Source organism: Notothenia coriiceps, unplaced genomic scaffold, assembly GCF_000735185.1.
Source record: "Notothenia coriiceps isolate Sejong01 unplaced genomic scaffold, NC01 NC01_scaffold00028153, whole genome shotgun sequence".
Classification (NCBI taxonomy): domain Eukaryota; kingdom Metazoa; phylum Chordata; class Actinopteri; order Perciformes; family Nototheniidae; genus Notothenia; species Notothenia coriiceps.
Window position 1 is genome coordinate 48,451 of NW_011360854.1, and position 21,715 is coordinate 70,165.

At 41.8% G+C, this 21,715-nt stretch overlaps 1 protein-coding gene across 1 annotated transcript in view; it reads right to left on the reverse strand.

Annotated features, from left to right (window-relative positions):
* LOC104958022 (trinucleotide repeat-containing gene 18 protein) overlaps positions 1-21,553 on the reverse strand; it is a gene marked incomplete at its 5' end in the record, with an annotated part of 39,092 nt that extends 17,539 nt beyond the window's left edge. The window contains 14 exons of the mRNA XM_010785716.1: positions 2,651-2,794; positions 5,511-5,714; positions 6,250-6,568; positions 7,468-7,657; positions 7,747-7,860; positions 9,265-9,398; positions 9,484-9,626; positions 10,147-11,124; positions 11,614-12,019; positions 12,818-13,002; positions 14,832-14,978; positions 16,361-16,590; positions 16,958-17,045; positions 19,952-21,553. Coding sequence (XP_010784018.1) covers positions 2,651-2,794; positions 5,511-5,714; positions 6,250-6,568; positions 7,468-7,657; positions 7,747-7,860; positions 9,265-9,398; positions 9,484-9,626; positions 10,147-11,124; positions 11,614-12,019; positions 12,818-13,002; positions 14,832-14,978; positions 16,361-16,590; positions 16,958-17,045; positions 19,952-21,553 — 4,884 coding nt within the window. The remainder of the gene's footprint in view (positions 1-2,650; positions 2,795-5,510; positions 5,715-6,249; positions 6,569-7,467; positions 7,658-7,746; positions 7,861-9,264; positions 9,399-9,483; positions 9,627-10,146; positions 11,125-11,613; positions 12,020-12,817; positions 13,003-14,831; positions 14,979-16,360; positions 16,591-16,957; positions 17,046-19,951) is intronic.
* Positions 21,554-21,715: the final 162 nt, after the last annotated feature.

A 21,715-nucleotide genomic window follows, 5' to 3' on the forward strand; every position in this document is an offset into this window, starting at 1 on the left:
TATCATGCAAAATGCACTTTCTGATGTCTTCTCTACATAAAGATGTGTCCCCGGTGAGTCGGGGAACTCACGCAGCGTCAGAAAATAAAACCCTCTCTCTTTTCCTCCGTACCCAAATCTCTAAAAACGGGGGAACAACGGAGCTGATCCAGATTTGCGTCCGATATGACGCAATATCTGAAATGTGGACCCACGGCCCTATCAGAAAGTTGCTATCAGAAACAATGCCCGACTGTTTTGGACGTAATATGGTCGGTGTTTACATTAGCATCGCTAACACTCAGAGCTAACCTGTACTGGAGAGCATGTGTGTGAAGAAGCAGGAAATAAAAAGGAACTCAGCTTGTGGTATAACCGGCAAGAGAGAAAGCCTCTGAGCTCCATACTGTTTCAGAAAGAATCCTTGATAATCCATGATATGGCGTTTCATCACGGCAGTATTTAGTTTAGACGGTAGCTGCCGGGTCTCGCATGAGCTCAGACCCCTCCATAATTTTTTTTTTTAAAGCTTTATACCCAAAATCAGCACTTTTGAAACAGGAAGTGAAATAGAGGGATATGAGGCATGGCTAGAATGGGTGATCTGTTTGGTATTTTGAGAAAAACACTTCATAGACATGTTTTTTATATATTTCTATATATCTGAGACCCATGCTATTGCCTAAAAATAGCATGATAGGTGACCTTTAATATATTTGTAGGGCTATTGTGCATATTGAGTACATTTAGCTGATCATACTTTTGTATTTCTACTTAAATGACATTTTGATTCAGGTTTTTTACTTTTTAATTGAGTCTTTTAGGACCAATGTAATTTTACTTTTTCTAAATTAAAGTATTATTTCTGTCATCTCTGCAACATATAATATACTCACATGTACACTGCAGAAAAGAAACTTGCAGGCAGTAATAAACTCAGGTTTCATATTCGCTAAAATCAATAACCCTGTAAATAGGACTATTGATCAATTTCAAACTCATAAATAATTTAAAAGTGAATCATTACGTTCACCCTGCTGAGACAATTAGGCATAAATTAATATTTAACCAGGAATCAATAAAATAATCCTGAACAAACGCTCGATGGACCTGCTCAACCGCAAATAAGAAAAACTCAATTACAGCACGTGAAGCTGTCGGGGGAGTGTGTGAAATGAGTAAAAGCAGAAGAGTGTGTGAGCAAAGAAAATACTTCTACGAATGTTGGTTGAATATAATAATGAAACTTGTGTTTTTCTTCAGTTTGCATTGTTTTTTTCCTTCTTTCCACAAGAAATATTATCAATATTATTTGGTTTATATACACATGACCCATTTGTACATGTTGTGTTTTTCCCAGATTAAATATATCAGGCTTTTAATCTCAGGCCAACGTCTGTTTTTCTATTTTTTTAACCAGACTTTAAGGCTTTTTCTCAATGTTATTTCTAATCATGATATCATCCTAGACTAGCTGTCAGGGGAGTGTATGCAAAGACAGACTTAAATATAAAAATGATCATTGTTTTTTTTCTCTACTTTTCTATTTGTTGAGCAACTTCCACAAAAACATTATCCATATTAGTTTAGTTTATTTGCACAGAAATACCCTTTATATTTACTTTATACAAAATAAAAAGTTGTATTGCTTTAAAGGTCACCTATTATGCAAAATCCACTTCTTCATGTCTCTTCTACATCAACATGTGTCCTCTCTTCTCCATGTCTCTTCTACATCAACATGTGTCCCCTCTTCTCCATGTCTCTTCTACATCAACATGTGTCCCCTCTTCTCCATGTCTCTTCTACATCAACATGTGTCCCCTCTTCTCCATGTCTCTTCTACATCAACATGTGTCCTCTCTTCTTCATGTCTCTTCTACATCAACATGTGTCCCCTCTTCTCCATGTCTCTTCTACATCAACATGTGTCCCCTCTTCTTCATGTCTCTTCTACATCAACATGTGTCCCCTCTTCTCCATGTCTCTTCTACATCAACATGTGTCCCCTCTTCTTCATGTCTCTTCTACATCAACATGTGTCCTCTCTTCTTCATGTCTCTTCCACATCAACATGTGTCCCCTCTGTGCAAAGACATCCTGAAAGTTTCAGGAAAAAAGCTTCTCTCTCTTTTTGTCCTGATCCATTTATATAAAAACCTGTCTGAAAATGAGCTGATCAGATTTTGGCCACTTTATGATGTCATAACGATGTGTTGGCTTGTGTAACCATTAGCCAATCAGCAACCAAGGTAACCCCCCCCCCCCCTACTTACACCACGAATCTCCTCCTAGAGCTCCATTGAGTTTTTTGTAACCAAATCTCTCTCAGAGGGGCGTGGGGAGGGGCTCCTTATTTTCATCTAAAGTAACAAGACAGAGAATCAGCACTTTGGAAACAGGGCTGAAACAGAGGGCATTATGGGTAATGCTGCAATGATCCGTTTGGTGTTTCAGCCAATCAGAGACAGGCTCTGTGTATATCTGAGACCTATAATATATTGATGAAAAACAGTATGATAGGGGACCTTTAAAATATTCAGCTCATTTTGAACTAATGCACCAGTTTGTATCTTCATGGTTTATTGCACTTTTTCTAAGTCCCTTTGGATAGACGCTAAATGAATGTAATGTTATATTCACAATGCTTTTGTGTCTGCTGTGTTTTTACCCAGAGTGCTTAGCCTGCTGCGGTGTTTGCCGTCGTACAGGAGGCTCGGAGGCGTGGGAGGGACGGGGGTCGCGCTCGCGGCGAACCGGGCCAGCAGACCCAGCCCGCTCAAATCCTCGTAGTCCTCTTCGTCCTCCGAGGATTCTGTTTCAGAGAAAAGACTGTTAGCTTTTCAGGGATGAACGTGTCTGCAGCAGCACAGGGGTCAAAGGTCAAATCACTTCCTACTGACACAAAGTCTGCACCACTGAGGAGATGAAATAACGGAAGATAAATTATCGACCTATATCCTTTCTAAAGTAAATTTAAAAAACTGATTTAAGCCCCGTGTAGAAGGACACACACACTAATCAAAGAAATGAGTGAAGAGAAAGGACAACGACTGTCCAATCCACCGCCTGCATTCACCACGTAATGCTGTGTAAGCAAGGTACAGAAACGCTCATTTACCACATACATGCATTAGCCACGCTCTCACACACACACACACAGCTGCTGAGACCCTGTGAGCTGACTCAGGTCTCATTTATTATTTAAACGAAACCCCTCAGAGAAAGTGACAGAGAGAAAAGCTGCTTCCTTCGTCCTTTTATGTCTAACAGGCCAGAAGAGCACACAAAAAGGCAGAGGCACACACACAGACAACACACACATGTAGATGCATTTATACACTGAAGCACTGGTTAGCTGTTGCAGGAGTTAGGAGTTAGCAGTTAGCTCGATAGCAGCAGGAGGAGCGTCTCCTCAAGGGTTAAAGGGTGTTAACATTGTGGGTGGATGCACAGTACAACAACATATGTTTTATTTATTATATTAAAGCATATAATTGCTTTCATAGGATTAGCAATATTGTGTGTTTACAAAGGTTTTTAATAAAAGGTTACACCAGGTACAGTCCGTGTTTTGCTGCCCTCTCTGGTGAGAAGTTAGCGAAGTGTACAGAAGTGAGTAGTGATATCTGTGAGTCTTCGCTCCAAAAATTACATTCACATATATTGAATCTAAATTGTAAAATATTGATTTCAGAAGAAGGTATTTTATCCCGAATTAAAAAAAGTAAAAAAGGTAAACAGAGGACTTTATTTCGTGAATGTTATTTGTGTCCCGTTTGAAACCAAAATCTGTTTTGTATGCAATTCTGTATGCGGCTCAAGTTATATAACAAATGTACTTATTTTAAGTCAAATCATAGATTTTTACTGACTTTATAAAAAAAATGTCTTGGCTTTTTGTTTTGTTTCAACCCATTACGTTAGCCATGTGTATAAAACAGAAAGAAAAAAAAATGTCTCTCTAAAACTAGTTAAAGCTGTTTAATTATATGTGAATGTCATTTTAAGGAGACCGGTGTCCTCTTTAACCAAAACAATACTTATTTAAGTAAATCAATTGTTTCATTTGTTGATGATCCAGACCAGAATATAAAATAAAATAATTTCAAACTCTCGGGTGAAACTTCGGAGCTACATCTGAAGTGTTTGTTGTACTGTCGATCCACGATGTGTTAACAGAAGCAGGCAGACAAAACAAAACAGGCAGGCACTGAGAGGACAGCCCTGTGAGGCCCCTTGGTATGATGATGTAGTTTACGAGTTACCATGGTTACATCCTCTTTTACATCTTCCCGTAAACTTTTACATAAGAAGAAAAACCGTTGGTAAAGTGGAAGTAACCATGGCTCCCATTAAAAAAGTTTTAATTTGTGAGAACAAAAAATAAATGTAATTTTAGCGTGGTCCATGTTAGCGGTGGATGAGGAATAGAGGGAGGGGACCGTCCTACTTACAGAGCAGGTGACAGGGGTGTGGCCTCAGGCAGGGGCGGGGCAGCGGCCAGAGCGCAGCCTAGCCGTAGCTCAGCCTAGCATTAGCATTAGCTTTAGCCGCAGCGAAGTAGCATAGGCTCACGGCTGCGCTAGTCCTTGCCAAGCTTCTGTAATGTCGCAGCAGCACAAAGCACATGGAAACAGGCGGAGAGACACGCAAAGCATCATGGGTAAGGAAGGGGGGAGGGACAGGTGAGAGGACAGAGCAAGGGGTCGGAGAGAGCAACGTAAAGGGAGAAGGGTTATTTGAAGGTTTAGTAGACAGAGGAGGGGCTCTATTATCCAAATATCCCCAGCGTGTTATTTGATTGGTGCTGTCAAGAAGTTTAGAATGAGTAGATTTTATTTCCCACACAACATTGAGAAAATAGACCACATTGTTAAAAAAAAACAAAAAAAACACTTAATCTGATGTAAATTTACCTGAAAAATCCACAACAATTATTTTTAAAATCTATAAATTTAGTTTTAAAAAAATATCCACAAAAAACTGCTTTAAAATTCCATTAATTTACCTTAAAAATCCACAAAAATTTTACTTTTTTTTTGACCATGTAAACTAACCAGGAAATAAATACCCGTCCCCTCAGATTCAGCTGCTGTGAAATAAGTCTTCTACATTTTTAATTTTTTGGATTCCAGGACTGAAGGGATATTTGAGGAACAGAGCAGTGTACAGGATGTGAGCTGCACACTGACGGAGACAGACAGACAGATGAAGCAGACACAAGGACCACAGCGCTTCGCTTTCTGTGCCAATCAGATCAACACCTTTAATAAAGCTTATAGGTACCAAAACTGCAATACAACTTTTTCTCACAATTCACACAATTTTTCAATATACAAAATGCTACAAAAAAACTGGTTTTGCAATCCAGGCAATGTAAAAAAACAACAAAAACAACACCATAGAAATACTCTTTAAAAAAAACAAAAGGCAACAGCAGCAAGAGAGGTAGAGATGGTCGAGCTAAAGCACAGTCGAGACGCGAACAGAGACACAAGCTGCGTTTCTGATAAGATTGGCTCAGTAACCTTGGTCGAAGGAGTCGTCGGAGGAGCTGAGGCCGGCCTCCTCCAGCAGCAGAGATAAGTGCTTGTGTTTCTTCTTCTGGGATTTCAGGCCGGACGGCGGGGGTGACGTCGGCCTCTTCCTGGTCGGGTTTTCGTGGGAGCGCATCCCTGAGAGAGAGGGCCAGCCCCCTCGAGCAGAAGAAGTGAGATCCTCTGAGTCTGAGTCTGGTGCAGAGAGAGGACGGTTAATGAATCATGCAAACACACTTCGACACCATCAGGAATGGGTTCTATTATGGTCAATTATTCAGGGGTTAAACAGCTTTTTAAGAATAAAAAAACTCAAGCATTTCAAGGTATCAATAATGTCCAGATTCTCAAAGCCTTACGTTAAATGAAATTGTGAAAGATTTACTTTACAGAAATCCTAAAGCAATCGATTTATATTGTATAACTAATTTTACCAGCTGTTCCTATGAACTATAATAGCATGTTTTGATTGTGATTGTGATTATTAATTGCTCAGCTATCTCCAGTTCGCTCGACATCCGTTGTGAGACGCAAGAAACACCCAAAAATGTATCTAAAAGGCGGGACTGTGAAATTTAAAATATTTAAGACTGTTTGGATAAGTTATTATGTAGATCAAACAGCAGATTATGTTGAAAATCCAACATTTTCCAACAACCATTAACCGTATCTCTGCCAGCATTGGTCTTAATAAGCAGTTATTTCAGATCTCTGGTCTCCAGGTACTCACTGTTGGAGCAGCTGCTGAGCTCTGATCTCACGTGAGAGAACAAAGTCGTCGTCGTCGTCTCCTTCTGACCTTTCACTTTCAGGGCGCTGTCCGAAGAGGAAACCTTGGTGGCCATGTTGTGTTTCCCAGCCTTAGCGGACGGGTGGACGCTGCGCTCCTTCATCCGACTTTCCCCAGACTTGAGCTTCGACTTGTCTGATTTGGAGCTGAGTTTATGAGAAGCTGCGAGTGATCCGAGCTGCGAGAGCGACAGAGCTCTGTCCAGATCTGAGGCCAGCTGCTCCTGCTCGCACACGTGGCCACGCTTCGACTTCAACACCTGACAAATAACACAAAAACACACTTAGTAAATTAAATCTGAAACATGGAGCAACACTGCGGACAAAAATAAAACACACTGTGAGGTCAAAAGTCAATATAAAAGATAGTAACAAAAATAATAATAATTTTTAATGTATTATTTGTTTCGACTTTTTAATCCCAGAAACCTGAGTTTAAAAAAAAATGTAGTAATGTATTTAATAATGTTCTTTTTAAAAGGGCTGTCTTAAATAGATTTAGAGATTTGAAATATGATAACTGATATTTCAGAAATGTTGAATGGGTTATTTCTTTGACAAATTAAATTACATGAAAATGTTAATAATGGCTGTGGCTATCACTTTTCCCTGAAAATCAACAAATTGACCCGTCTACAAAAGTCAAAAACTGTCTATAAGACTTAAAGGTGGGGTAGGTAAGAATGGAGAAACCAGCTCGAGTGCGCTAGAATTTGAAAATACAAAGCCGAAAAAAATCTGCCCCTTCCTTACAGAGCCCCTCCTCCAACACACACGAACGCGCACATGACCAATGAGGGCACGAGATAAGTTTGTGCACAGATGGAAGGCTGACAGGCAGGTAGGCCATCCAGTTACTTTAGCCGGGCCGGCTCAGATGATTGGTCGTGCTTTTTACAGCGCCACGGCTTCACCAGATGAGATATTTTAATGTATTTATGGTCAAAGCATTTAATTTATTCATTGCTATCGGGATGTTAAGAGCATTCCATGGAATATAACAAAAAGTGTTTCTGAAGTGAATTACCTACGCCACCTTTAAGTAAAGACAAGTTAAAAGTAATTAAGTTATGCGATTATTCCTCTGTTGTCACGCAGACTTTCATATTTCAGGATAACATTGAGCGAAATCCTAAAAAAGAACTCGACAGCGTCTTACCTCCAGAGCGTGACTGGTGGACGGCTCCTGGTCGTTCCAGCTCTTCTTCTTCTTTTTCTTCTTCTTCTTCATCTTCACTCCTCCGATCGCTGCCTCTGCCTCCTCTTCTTCTTCTCTGGAGACCCTGAACCTTTTCCTCTGTCCCTCCCCGGCTTCAGAGTCCTCGGAGTATTGCACTGTCCTACCCACCCTGAAACACCCAGAGAGTTGTTTTTACAGGGAAACAACAAACAGACAGAAAAAAACAAACATGCAAATAAAGATGGAGGTGTGACTCACTTTCCAGGCCTGCTGTCCAGTTTGGTCGGTGTCGTTAAATGTTTCCTCTTACGGGGTCGCCCTCTGCCCCGTCGGGTCAGACTCCGCCTCTCGTCCTCGTGCTGCTGCCGCTCACTGAAACATACATTAAAGAGGATATAAGTGTGTGTTTGTCTGGGGTGTAGAACTTAGTGTGTGAGTATCAATATAAACTGCACATTTAGATTCCTAAAATGTCAGAAATGGATTCAGCATCCTCAAAACCACTCCAAAGTTGTCCAAATCGGCAAAAGCCTTTTCTTAAAACCATTGTCTGCATAGGCTATATCGCTAATTAATGCAAATTAACACAACTTATGATAAATGTGCAAATTGCCCAACATGTGCAAGTTAGCATCCGGCAGTTTCTAATTGCTGGGGACCCCTACTTAACATTTCTAACATAACACTTTGGTGTACTGTATTAGAAATGTTAAAATTAGATCGACAGAAATGTCCTTTTATTGAGTTTTGCTTATTCAAGTGTATTAAACATGATAGAGTCCTTCTTTCCCACATAACACAATGATATGTTTTAATTTACAACTTACTGTTCAACTGTTACATTTTAGCTAACTGTTTCAACTGTCAACTAACTGTTTCAACTGTCAACTTTTAGCTAACCGTTTCAACTGTCAACTAACTGTTTCTACTGTTAATTTTAGCTAACTGTTTCAACTGTTACTTTTTGCAAAAAAGTATTAATAATTGTATTATTATAATGATAACTGCATTGCACTGAGTAAATAACCTGTCTCAACTGTCAACTTTTAGCTAACTGTTTCAACTGTTACTTTTAGCTAACTGTTTCAACTGTTACTTTTAGCTAACCATCTCAACTGTCAACTTTTAGCTAACTGTTTCAACTGTTACTTTTAGCTAACCTTCTTAACTGTTACTTTTAGCTAACCATCTCAACTGTCAACTTTTAGCTAACCGTCTTCAACTGTTACTTTTAGCTAACCATCTCAACTGTCAACTTTTAGCTAACCATCTCAACTGTTACTTTTAGCTAACCATCTCAACTGTTACAACTTTTAGCTAACCGTCTCAACTGTTACTTTTAGCTAACCTTCTCAACTGTTACTTTTAGCTAACCATCTCAACTGTTACTTTTAGCTAACCATCTCAACTGTCAACTTTTAGCTAACCGTTTCAACTGTTACTTTTAGCTAACCATCTCAACTGTCAACTTTTACTTTTAGCTAACCGTTTCAACTGTTACTTTTAGCTAACCGTTTCAACTGTTACTTTTAGCTAACCGTTTCAACTGTTACTTTTAGCTAACTGTTTCATAACACAATAATATGTTTTGATTTACAACTTACTGTGTGGCTCTGTATTATCAGATAGACAATTTCTGGACCTTTATTTATGAGATATTTCCACCTGAGTACTCGACATGTCTGCGTTCACAATAGGACTCTATGAGATGGAAAATAGACTAATAGCAGCAGTGTGGAATGAATTCATCTTGTGTGTGTTTTTGCGTCAGCTCACCGTTTGTCTCTGCGTCTCTGCAGCTTGGTCAGATCTCTCTGCTTCTCCTTGTAAGTCTTCTGCAGCTCGGCCAGGTGAACGCGATATTCCACCTCCACGGCATCCAGCACGTCCACAGACATTTTACTGTACAGCTGCACAGAGGAGAGAAAATGTATCAGTGCATGTTATACTTTATTCCATCTCTGGGCGTCCCAAGTCATTTTTTATTCATCTCACCGGCTCCTTCCTCTGCCTCCAGCTGTACTTCTTGTTGGGGTCCAGCGTTCTGGGTAGGTCGATGTGCGACTGCTTCTCGATCGCCTCCAACAGAATCTGCCGGCTTGCTTCAAGAAGGCCGTCCAGACCCTCTAATGTCAGATCTGAATGGGAGGCAGAGGATAATAAAACATTAGAGAATATAACAGAGTTGGAAAGACTATTAGAAAGGGCTGCATAACTCATTAAATATGATCAAAATCGAAATATAGGCGAGAGAAATATCCAGAATTGCAGCATCTGTAATGATCAGGAATCTGTGAAAATATTTGGATGAAGTATTGTGGTACACTTAAAAGTCTTGCTGATACTGATCCTCAAATGTTTAACACAATCCAATATCGCCAATCATATCGCATTTGCAAAACCAGTTTAAAAAAAACAATGATCAATCCTATAATATAGATATTGAGATAATAAAACATTAGAGAATATAGAATAGGGTGTCGTATTGTCATACTGATATTCTGTACAAACTGTGAAGTCCACTGAGACAAATGTAACATTTGTGATATTGGGCTATATAAATAAACACTAATTGATTGATTGATATTGCATCCGAAATATTGTGATATTTGATTTTCTCCATAAAGCCTGGCCCCAGTTTCCTTCATATTTCCTCACCTTGCTCCATGCTGATTTGCTCCATCTCCCTCTGAGCCATTTGGCTGAGCAGGGCCATCCCCTCCAGCGCCACCATCTCCAGAGCACCGGCACCGCTGCAATCCACACCCAACGAGTGGATTTCTATCTGCGGTAAGAGTGTTGGAGCGGGTGGAGTTCTTGGTCGAGCCTGGGCTATTTCACTGGCTGCCAGCAGGGCGAACATCCCCGCCATGGGATCCTCAGGGTCGACGGTCAGCGGGATCGGCGAGTTGGAAGCGGACGGATGATAAACGGGAGTTTCAGTGACACTTTCTTTCTGACTGGGAGTGTGTGAGTTGATGGGAGCGTGTGAGTTGATGGGAGCGTGTGAGTTGATGGGAGCGTGTGAGTTGATGGGAGCGTGTGGCTGTTCTTGTTCACACCCTGCGCTGGTGATATGTTGTAACTCCTCTGCAGCGACGCATGATGGATAATGTTCTGGATCCTTCATGACATCTGGTTTGGGCTCAGACTCAGGAGGCAGGCCATATGTGGCCTGACAAGAATAAGACGACACCTCCATTTTGATTTGCCCTCCTTCCTTGTCTTCCTCTCTTATTCCTTGCAGTCTTTCCCTTTGTAGCAATGGAGGGCTAGGGATACGAGGAGTTAGCGTCTGTAGCTTCTGTGTTTCCCGGGCTTCCTCTCTGGAGGGAGCAGGGCTGCAGCTTCGATGAAGAGCACCCAGAGGATCGGGCCTCGTGTCGAGCGGAGGTTGCTCCACGCCTGGTTCCTGCTTCAGGAAAGATCTGGTGTGTTTTGGGGGCTTAATGTCTGTGTCCTGCAGCCTCGGATGGAGGTGGGCTGAGGGCAAAGGGGCAGCAGAGGAAGGAGATCGGGAGCGGTGAGGTGGGACGACTTCTGTGTTTGCCCCTGAGGGTGCTGGGATGTGATATGGGGGGAAAGGTGAGCCAAATGGGGCGGTGATGGACTGGTAAGGGTAACCTGGAGGGAGATCTGTAACAGTAAAGCAGAAATACAGAAATTAGAATTACCAATTTTATGCACAGGTCTCTCGAGAGGTATTGTGGCTTAAAAGTTTCGAGAGCAGCCACCTCCAACATACAGGGTGTGATTTCAACACACAAATAATCCAGAACCATAATCCATTTTGTCAAGATGAATCCATTTATTTATGCATTGCAGCATACACCTCTTCTTCTCAGTGTGTCTGCTGTGTGTGGTGGAACTGGTTTACCTTCCCCCGTCTAAATCCAACCCCTTCCCCATAAACAGACATACTATAGTAAATAAAGGGGTGTCAACAAATATATTTGGGGGCGTAAACAACTAAGGTGAGTAGGTAAATATTCAACAAATAATATCTGTAGGCCATGCATACTAATAAAACAAGACATGTTAAACAATAAAAACAAAACGTATATAATAAACTCAGTTAAATGGCTCCTACAGGTATGTTCAGTTGTTAGCTTCCTCCACACTCACCAGAGTAGACGCCTTGAAAGGAAGCAGAGGCCGGCTTCAGTCCCTCTCTCTGAACCCTCCGTCCAACCTCCCCCTCCTCCAGTTTAGGCCGCCGCGGGGAGGACGGGGGAGGAGAGGCTGATTGTGGGGAAGGCGGGTGAGGGAGGGGCGTAGGCGGATGGGACAAAACTCTATGCCCGCCTTCCTCTGACTTCAGGGCAGTCACTGGCGAGGGGAGTGGAGGCAGCGGAGTGAGAGAGGAGGTGGACGGGGTGGGCGAGCGAGAGTGAGGAGGAAGTTTGCGGGGATGCAGGATGGGTGAGGGAGACGGGGAAGATATGGAGGAACGCCGGGGTTTGGGGTCGGAGTGACGTTTGTCTGCTTTGTCTTCCATCTCCGGCCGGTGCTCGCTAGCCTTAAATCGCTCCTGAAACACAGGGGATGTCACAACCTTATTCATATCAGTGTTGGTTTACATTGCTTACACTTCCCGGAGTGTGTGTTGTTTTGCAGCTGCAGTTCATGAGTGCTCTTATTGAATGTCAAATGATACTTTATAAGTAAATAAAAGTAGCTCCAGCTTTAAGAGCATCAAAAACAATCATGTAATTTAACATACCTGATTCTAAAATGGGACATAAGTACTTGAAGTATATTTGAATGCCAATACTTTTGTTAGATTATAAATGCAGGACTTGTAACCAAGTATTTTTACACTGTAGTATTTCTGCTTTCACTACTTCTTGCACCACTGCATAAATATGTGTGAATTGAACATCTCTGAGAAATAACAGAATTTGTACTTTCAAATTTAAAATATATATGTGACTTCAGTGGGTTTTTTGGCTTAATGCCAAACAAAGTAGGGACGTAGAGTATTGAGATTTGTGGGGGGATTGTTGTTTTTGATCTTTGTTGACTTTATGTAATTCTTCACCAAGTCATAACATCTGGGTTTATGTGTATATTCAATATTTTCTGCCTCACTTGTAGCTCACTGTTCCTCTACACAGCCAGGATATGTGCATTTTTATTATTTATGTGATGTGTGTAGGAAGGATATATATGCACATAAAAGTCTCATACAGCTGCAGGACTGCTGTGTTTTATGTTTGTGTTGAATATGGAGATGGATGTCTACATGGACAGGTGGGTAAATGTATGGAGTTGTTTGAATAATGTATGGTTGTTGTTGATACCATTTAACGACACAAAGTCTACTTACAACTAGCTGTGCGTTCCTCTGCAGCTCCAGGACCTGCGCTGTGTGCTGCTGGATCATCAGCAGCTCCTGTTGCCGGAGCATCTGCTGCTGAGAGAGCAGCTGGAGCTGGGCAGCGTGTTGCAGGGAGCTGCTCGTACCGTAAACACCCGGCCACACCGGGCCTCCACGGTCCATAACATCACCTCCTGCACAGCCATGGAGAGGGAAAAGTTAAAGTAGCCTTCTTTGTCATTACCTCTTTCATATTAAGGATGAAGAAATGATGGTGGTTGTCTTCCACAACCTTATAGAAGAAGGACAAACATCCATTTTCTATTGCCCAACATCTTTTGTGAGATGTTCCCCTGTCACATGAACTACACCAACAGCACTGATGTTTAAACTATTTATTCATTACTTTCAGCTAACCATTTCAACGGTTTACTTTACCGATTACCAACAGTTTCAACTGTTGAGCTAACTGTTTAAACTATTTATGTTTAGCCAACTGTTTCAACTGTTTACTTGAAGCCAACTATTTTAACTGTTAACTATTTAGCTAACTGTTTCAACTGTCAACTTTTAGCTAACTGTTTGTCAACTAACTGTTTCAACTGTTACTTTTAACTAACTGTTTGTCAACTAACTGTTTCAACTGTTACTTTTAGCTAGCTGTTTCAACTGTCAACTTTTAGCTAGCTGTTTCAACTGTTACTTTTAGCTAGCTGTTTCAACTGTTACTTTTAGCTAACTGTTTCAACTGTTACTTTTAGCTAACTGTTTCAACTGTTACTTTTAGCTAGCTGTTTCAACTGTCAACTTTTAGCTAACTGTTTCAACTGTTACTTTTAACTAACTGTTTGTCAACTAACTGTTTCAACTGTTACTTTTAGCTAACTGTTTCAACTGTTACTTTTAGCTAACTGTTTCAACTGTTACTTTTAGCTAACTGTTTCAACTGTTACTTTTAGCTAGCTGTTTCAACTGTCAACTTTTAGCTAGCTGTTTCAACTGTTACTTTTAGCTAGCTGTTTCAACTGTCAACTTTTAGCTAGCTGTTTCAACTGTTACTTTTAGCTAGCTGTTTCAACTGTTACTTTAGCTAACAGTTTCAACTGTTACTTTTAGCCAACAGTTTCAACTGTTTATTTTTAGCTAACTGTTTAAACTGTTTACTTTTAGCTAACTATTTTAACTGTTTACTTCTAGCTAACTATTTTAACTGTTTATTTTTAGCTAACTGTTTCAACTGTTTATTTTTAGCTGACTGTTCAGCTAACTGTTTCAACGGTTTGCTTTCAGCTAATCTTTTCTAACCTTTAACTTTAAACTAACTTTATCCACTATACTTTTAGCTTATTATTCCAACTGTTTGCTTTTAGCTATCCTTTTGCAATGTATACTTTTAGCCAACTTTCTCAAATAATAACATTTAGCTAATTATTTTAACGATTCACTTTTAGCAACTTATTCTACTGTTTACCAACTGTTTAAACTATTTATCCATTACTATAAGTTATTTATTGTTCTTGCTTGTCAACTAGTTTTCAACCCACTCTTAATTACACATTGATTAATGTTACAGCTGACTCAATATGTGGATATATTTCATTTTCTTTTCAAATTAGTGGAGCTAATCAACATCTTTTGAGCAGCAGAAGAAAAAGTAGACCTGTTGGGGTTCACTGCTCCCTTTTGATACTGAAATAATTTTAGTTTTCTCTTTATAGAATATAATACTTGTGTCTAAATTGCATCACAGACTTCCTAATTTTGCTGTAAAGCAGCAAAGAGCAAAACCTTTGGCACACTATCCAGACAAAAAACATATGCAGGCTGTCAAACTTGTTGGAAATGGTCTCACTTTTTTACATTAATTACCAACACTGACATCTGTCACAAAATGAAAATGATAAGCTTTTATTTATGCTACAACACAGTAAATAGTTATTCTAAAAGTGATCAAATCGGCACACCAACTTTATGTCCCCATACTTTAGATTTCATATGCACATAAAGATAATGGCTTTCATACCGTAGTGTTGCAGGTGTTCAGTGGGGATGACGATTAACTGTCCAGATTGAGGGTCCCGGGCTAACTGGTATGGAGGAGGCATTGAACCCTGCAAAGAGGGGGGGTAACCTTGGGGGAGAGCCTGGTGGAGAGAGGATGGACCAAGGCCTGAACGAGAAGAAAACGTTTGAAAAGTAGATTTAAAAAAAGAGAAAACATTTTCCCAGCTAATCTAAAACTAACACTGACTCAGCGCCATTCCTCACCCAGTATTTATACCCCAGTCATAACAGCACCGAGCACACAAACACTGAATTAAGCTGCTTTTTGAGTGATATTGTTTGTTTGCCCTTTGTGTCTAGACAGAACTTACCCTTAGGGAGCAAAATATGTTTGTTTCCATATTACTCAGATGTTATGTGTACAGTAAAACTATGTAAGTGTGTGTGTTTGTGTCTCAATGCTGTTATTTCTGGACAGCCAGCGTTGGCGGAGCAGGAATGTCCTGCAAAGATCAGGAATGTCTGAGGAACTTGACCCCTGGAGGCTGTTACTGGACGGACAGACAACATCTCCTTTTTCTGCTGCACCAATCACTAAAGGCTACAGAGGCGCATGTAGAATTTTGCAAGCACGCCACGTTCTTGTGTTGACCCGATTTAAAGCACAAGGTAGGATAACTCTGCTGACAAGAGAGTAAGAGGTAGATTCTTACTGAAAAGGGCAAAGGAGTTTCTGGTGCTTCTTTACTAATGCTTTATGTGGCGTCTGTACTTGTCCACATCTGTCGGTCCAACTCAGTGAACACATGAAGTGGCGGCTTCATGAAGACACAGAAGGTCATTCATCTTGTTTTTTCCAACAAAATAGTTAAACACCAGCCGATATTAAAATGACTAACACATAAAATAATGACTTTCTCAACTGAGAGGTTAGATAGAACATGGTAATGTTGGACAAATAAAATTACTGAAAAATGTATTAAAAAACTATGTTGAGTTATCCAGGTCTGCTTTCTGTCCACAGCGTTTATTCACTTTGCTCCAAATATCTTAAACAAATTCTGATGCAACACATACGTATTTTGGCTGCTGCCTTTTATTAAATCAAATAACTATTCATATATTACACTGCACTCTATTATTCTTGTATTTTACTCCCGTGTTATTCTTTTTCAGCTTGTTTTATTTGTCTTATATTGGTCTTAATAATAATAATAATAACTTCCTAAATATATAAACAAGTTATTCTTTCATTTAAAAAAAATTATTATTATTGTTTCATATCCTTTACTTTATCTGATTATATCTACTCCCGTTTCATTTCAATCTGAGGTTTCCCTGAATGTTCGATATTGAGGGTGGGGGGAGGGGAGTGTTATTTTCCCATGTGTTAATGTATGTATGTGTGACTGTTCTTTCTATGTTAAAAACCCAATAAATATAATGTTAAAAAAAATAAACAATGTCACAAGGAACATTAAGTCCAATTTTGGGAACATTTAGAAGCATGTACTGGTTAGCAAGTGTCTCTGGTGTTCATCCACTTACTGTACGGGGAGCTGGAGAGCCAGACTGGGGGGGCTCCGGGTCGGGGCATCCAGGGGTGAGAGGTGAGGGTCTGCGTGTCGGGGGGCCATCGTCCCGCCCCGGCCAGAGCGGCCCCTCCCGTCACCATGAGGTTAGAGGTCATGAGGCTGGGTGCCATCATGCTGGGCGTCATGCCGCTTGACAGAGGAGGGGGATGCATCTGAGTGAACTCTGCCAGCTCCTTGGACTCTCTGGAAGATAGTTTTATTTATTAATGTGTGTTTAGAACAAATAGATCTATTTTTGACAAGGTTAAAGGATTCTTACGCACAAACTCAGAGAATAATCATTTGTTTATCTATTTTCACCCCTTTTTATGAAGAATGCTTTGTTTTTCACACAAGAAAGTTCTCAATGAATTTAAGTAAATGGGGGCCGTGTTTAAGAAAGCAATACTTTGTAAAAAAAACTCTAACATAACTTCTGCAGTATAATCCAAGTCTCACTTGTACAAATTATAATTTTGATGCAGAAGCAAGTGTGTGACATTCAAGTGTGTGACATTCATTTGACCCTTTTACAATCGACAAACATTTAAGTTAGCATGAAGTCGCTCACCTGAGCACTTTGTCCTGCTCGCGCTCCAGTCGGCCAACCAGCATCCGATCGTCATGGTGACGCCCGCGGTCCTCGCCCCGCTCCTCATCTGTAACGAGTTCACAGAGAGAGATGTGTGTTAGCTTAGTGTGTTCAAACCCTGATTTCAAAATGTGAAATATATGCAGTCCTGGTGGAAAAAAGTGAGTTAGTTCCTAATAAGTTGTATGAAGAAAATTTGGAAAAGGAATTAAACTTACAATTATTTCGTTTTTGACCTTTTAAACGATGACGGTCATTTAATCATAAGCACCAGAGCATTACCATTGTCTTCATTCATTATGTTGCTATTTTAGAAGAGGTGATTTTGTGAAATGTAATTTTTAGGTTCCTCATTTTAAAAGGTTTATAAATGTTCTATCAAATTGAGAATTTAATTGTACATTGCCTAAACATTCAGTAAACAGTCATAGAAATGACCTGTATGGGTCAGTTATTTCAAACAGAGAGTAAACTGGTATAGATACGATGTTAAGTTTGCTAGTTTCTTTATTTAGTGGCAGGGTATCATTATTCACCTTAAACAGGTAAACCCTTGTGATAGCTGCTTTGAATGAACCTTAACACCCAATCATTCCAGTGTAAAGTAAGTTATTTATGTAGCTTATATCTACTTAAGCATAATAAAGAGCGCTTGGGTGCAACATATATTTATAAAATCGGATACAAGCTGTAAAAGAAGATACAGTGCATGACATGGAAGCAAGAGGAAGCAATAATGTGGAGAGAGTGAAAGAGGAGAGTATGACAGCAGAGGGGAGGACAAGGTGACTCTGGCTCTATAACGGTGACACCACACAGCATGTCAAAACGGGAGGAGAAACTAAAAATACGATGTTGGGCCACAGCCTGAACACAACGCGCGTGTGCACACATACTGAACACACACACACATACTGTAGTGTACAAGCACACACACAGTGACAGCTCTCCCTCTGGGTGTCAGCTCTTTTCAGTTATTAGTCTGGTGCCACAAGAGAGAGAGATCACATACATAAGAAATGACACACACACACACACACACACACACACACACACACACACACACACACACACACACACACACACACACACAGTCTCAAGAGTGATCCATTGCTTAGCAACGCACCCATGGTCTTATTGTAATTCAAGGCTTGTTTGTAGCTTTTAGCAGCACTCTGTAATGACATGTTTAATGCAGAGAGCTGAAGAAAAGAGTGGAGAAAGAGCAAGGGGGCCTGAGGTGGGACAAGAGGGAAGGAGAGAGACATTCAAGCAAATGAAAAGAGGGGGAAACAGGAGAAAGATGGAGAGGGAGAACTGTATCTGAATGACCTTGACGTACGAGAACAGAGGCATTGCTGCAGCACAGAGCCCAAAAGGAGCTTTCAATTAAACACAACCCCTGACATAATTAGTAATTCGGGCAAGGGGGTTGAGGAAACATGACTTTGATCCAAAAAGAAAATGAAACCTCAATTATTCATGCAGCAAAATGAGGAATCATTTGCTCTGGTTCGTTTGGCCGAGGGGATCTACGCTCCCTGCAGAGCCGTTTCTGAGAGGAGGAGGAAATACATCAGGATGAGGTTTCAAATGACTTGAGTACACTTGGTTTAACTTGCCAGAAACCATTGGATGGGAAATGACTTGTGCGAGTGTGATGGTCACCACACGACTGCGGCGAGCATCTCAAACGTGTATCCAATGAAGATGCACGTAGCATTGAACACAACGTTTTTTCTGTTTAACTTTGTTTAGCAGTTGAATGATCATTTTCAATATAGATTATTTTGCAGAATATGTTCGATTTGGTCTACAAAGAAATGTACATTCAAATACCTAAAAGGTCCAAGGTGATGTTAGTTCAGTCTCAAACCCAAATGTTTGAGACTGAATTAGAAATTCACAATTTCTTGAGCTTTGACAATTTTAAGTCTTTTAAAAGTATGTGCTTTATTTATAAATGTTTACATGGACTGGCCCCGCCCCCTTCCCCCCTTAGGGGAATTCATCCACAAAAAACTCACTGGACGCTGCACTAGGTCAGAAACCAGAGGAGACTGTGAGGTCCACCGTAGACGGACCACTATTGGACAAAATGTCCTCTCCATTAAAGGCAGCTCTTTGTGGAATAGCCTCCCAACTGAGATACGGGATTGTCCCACTCTCAATAGCTTCAAAGGTCAACTTAAAGAATGGTTGAGAAACAAACAGACGTGCAATCACCGCTAAATGCACTTTAACACAGGGGTATCTCCTCTTGTATCTCCTCTTGCACTTTATATGTCGTTGCTGCTATATTGTATTACCATGTCATAAATACTTGTGTATGCTGCTCTTGCTCTCTTGCACCTTTTGCATATCATGTATTTTGCAATGTTTGTAAAAATGTAAACTTCTTAAATGTGTTATGTGAGGGACTGCGGATGGAAATTAGCTCAAAGCTAATTCTGGCACTGTTAGGCTTGACACATGTTAATGTTTTAAGTGTTCATTACTGTGCTTTGTGCCTGCCAAATAAACGATTAAATAAAAATAAATGTATCAACTTTAACATAAAGCAGATCAAAAGCTGGTAATTTCATATATATAGCCAAGGCAAGTTTATTTATATAGCACCTTTCAGCACGCGACAATTCAATGTGCTTTACAAAATAAAATAAGAGGCTAAGGAAAGAATTATCTGTCATTTCTGCATAAGTTACTTTTTTGCAATTGACCAATTATCCAAATAGTTGCTCTAATCACTGCAGCTGTCTGAGTGGTATCTCAAAGAAACCCAAATATGTTCACTTTAATATTATAAAAAGCCGGTAAAAAGCTGGTCATCTCGTGTGTATCAGGCTAAGAAGAGTGTTGTGTAATTCAAGCATGAAAAATACGTATTGATGATTAAGTAAGTTAAAGATTGTTTGCTGCTGATCTGATCGTGTACAGTATTTGATTGGTGCAGAGACTTTTCAAAGACATTACCTTTGATAGCGTTTTGCAGCATTGCTCTCTGGGAGTCCGAGTTTCCTCCGCTCTGTTTGCTGGAGCTGCTGCTGTCTCTCTGCCGGGCGACGGCCACCGCGATGCCCACAGGGGGGTGGCGTACCTCCCCCTCCGCCTCCCGCCCAAACGAGCGGGCGCTGTCCGGCCTCTCCTGCTCCCTCTTCAGGGGGGGCGGCACCCTCATGGATCCCACAGAAACCCTCTCTCTATCTCTGTCTCTGTCTTTCTCCCTCTCTCCCTCTCTGTCACCGTCTGAGACCACGTGAGCCAGACCCCCAAAGGGCCCTCGTCCCTCCCCTGTCTGCCTGGAGGCCCCGGGCCCCTCAGCAGCAAAGTTCCCGCTGTATTTAATCAGACTCTGCATGGCTGAGACCTCAGAGGGGTCCGGCCCCGCCACCCCGCCTCGCTCACCCGCCAACGACACCCCAGGTCTGTAGAGCGTCGCGGGGTCCAGGTAGCGTCTCTGACCCCCCTCCTCCCCCGGCCGCTGGGAGGGGTGAGTTTGAGGGGGGTGAGTTTGAGAGGCGTGAGTTTGGGGGGAGTGCGGGGTACTTCCTGCCCGGTGGGTCGTTGACATCTGTGTGTGTGCGGGGGAGGGGAGTGTGTGTCCGTGTTGAGCCGCCAGCGCAGCCATGTGACTCGTAGCATAATTAGTTAGCGGGCTAATCGTGTTCCATTTAGGCTCCGCCCCCGCCCGCTCTGTGCCCAATCTGATTGGCTGTTTGGAGACATCCGGGCTGAACCGTGACTGGCCGGAAGGGTACGACCCTTCCTGGCTTCGTTTTCCAATCGATCCATTGGAACAAATTACCGACCCCTCCTCTCTTTGATTGCCTGAATCGCCAGATTGGGAGAGTCGAGGGTGATCCGGCAGGCTCCTCTCTGGAAACCTGTAGCTCAACCTGTAGCTCTCCCTCTCTTTCTCCCTTTCTCTCTCCCTTTCTCTCTCTCGCTCTCTTTCTCTCTCCCTCTCCCTCTGTTTGTTGTCCCGGGCCTGAGAGGCGATCTGGATCGGGCCGACACGCTCGTCGTAAACCTCCACAGAAGGCACATATGTCGGCGCACTCACCCGTTGAGTCTCTCTATGTGTGGAGGGGTGGGGCTGGGCAGAGGGGTGAGACGCGGGGGGAGGAGGGTGATGGTGGCCGTGGTCGTTTCTCCTTTGTCGGTCCGGGTTATTGGATTCTTCCCGAACCCCACTTTGAGGGAAGGTGTGAAGAGGGGGTGAGGGTCTGGATCGGGGCTCTGTGGAGTGAGTTTTCTGCTGGTGGGGGTGAGGGTGATGATGGAAGGGCCACGAGTCTCTCTCCGTATCCCTCTCTTTCTCCCTCTCTTTCTCCCTCTCTTTCTCCCGCTCCTCGCTCCTCCCGTCCTGCGTCAGGTCCACCACACTGTGAGGCCTCTGATCCTCTCTGGACCGTTCCCGTTCCCGCTCCCGTTCCCTCTCCCCACGGTAAGGCCGGTCCCTCCCCCCTTCCCGGGACGTCCTCTGCGGGGGGGTGGAGCTGGGCGGGGCGCTGGGAGGAGCCGACGGAGGGTGGAGAGGCAACTGGCTCAACGAAGCTGGCAGGTAAAACCCTTCTGAAAACACACGGATAAGAAAATGAGTCTAAAACGATATATATCCAGAGGAGGGAAGAAGTGGAGTAAAAATACTTCGTTACTGTACTTAAGTACATTTTTCTGGTATCAGCACTTTACAGGACTGTCTCAGAAAATTAGAATATTGTGATAAAGTTCTTT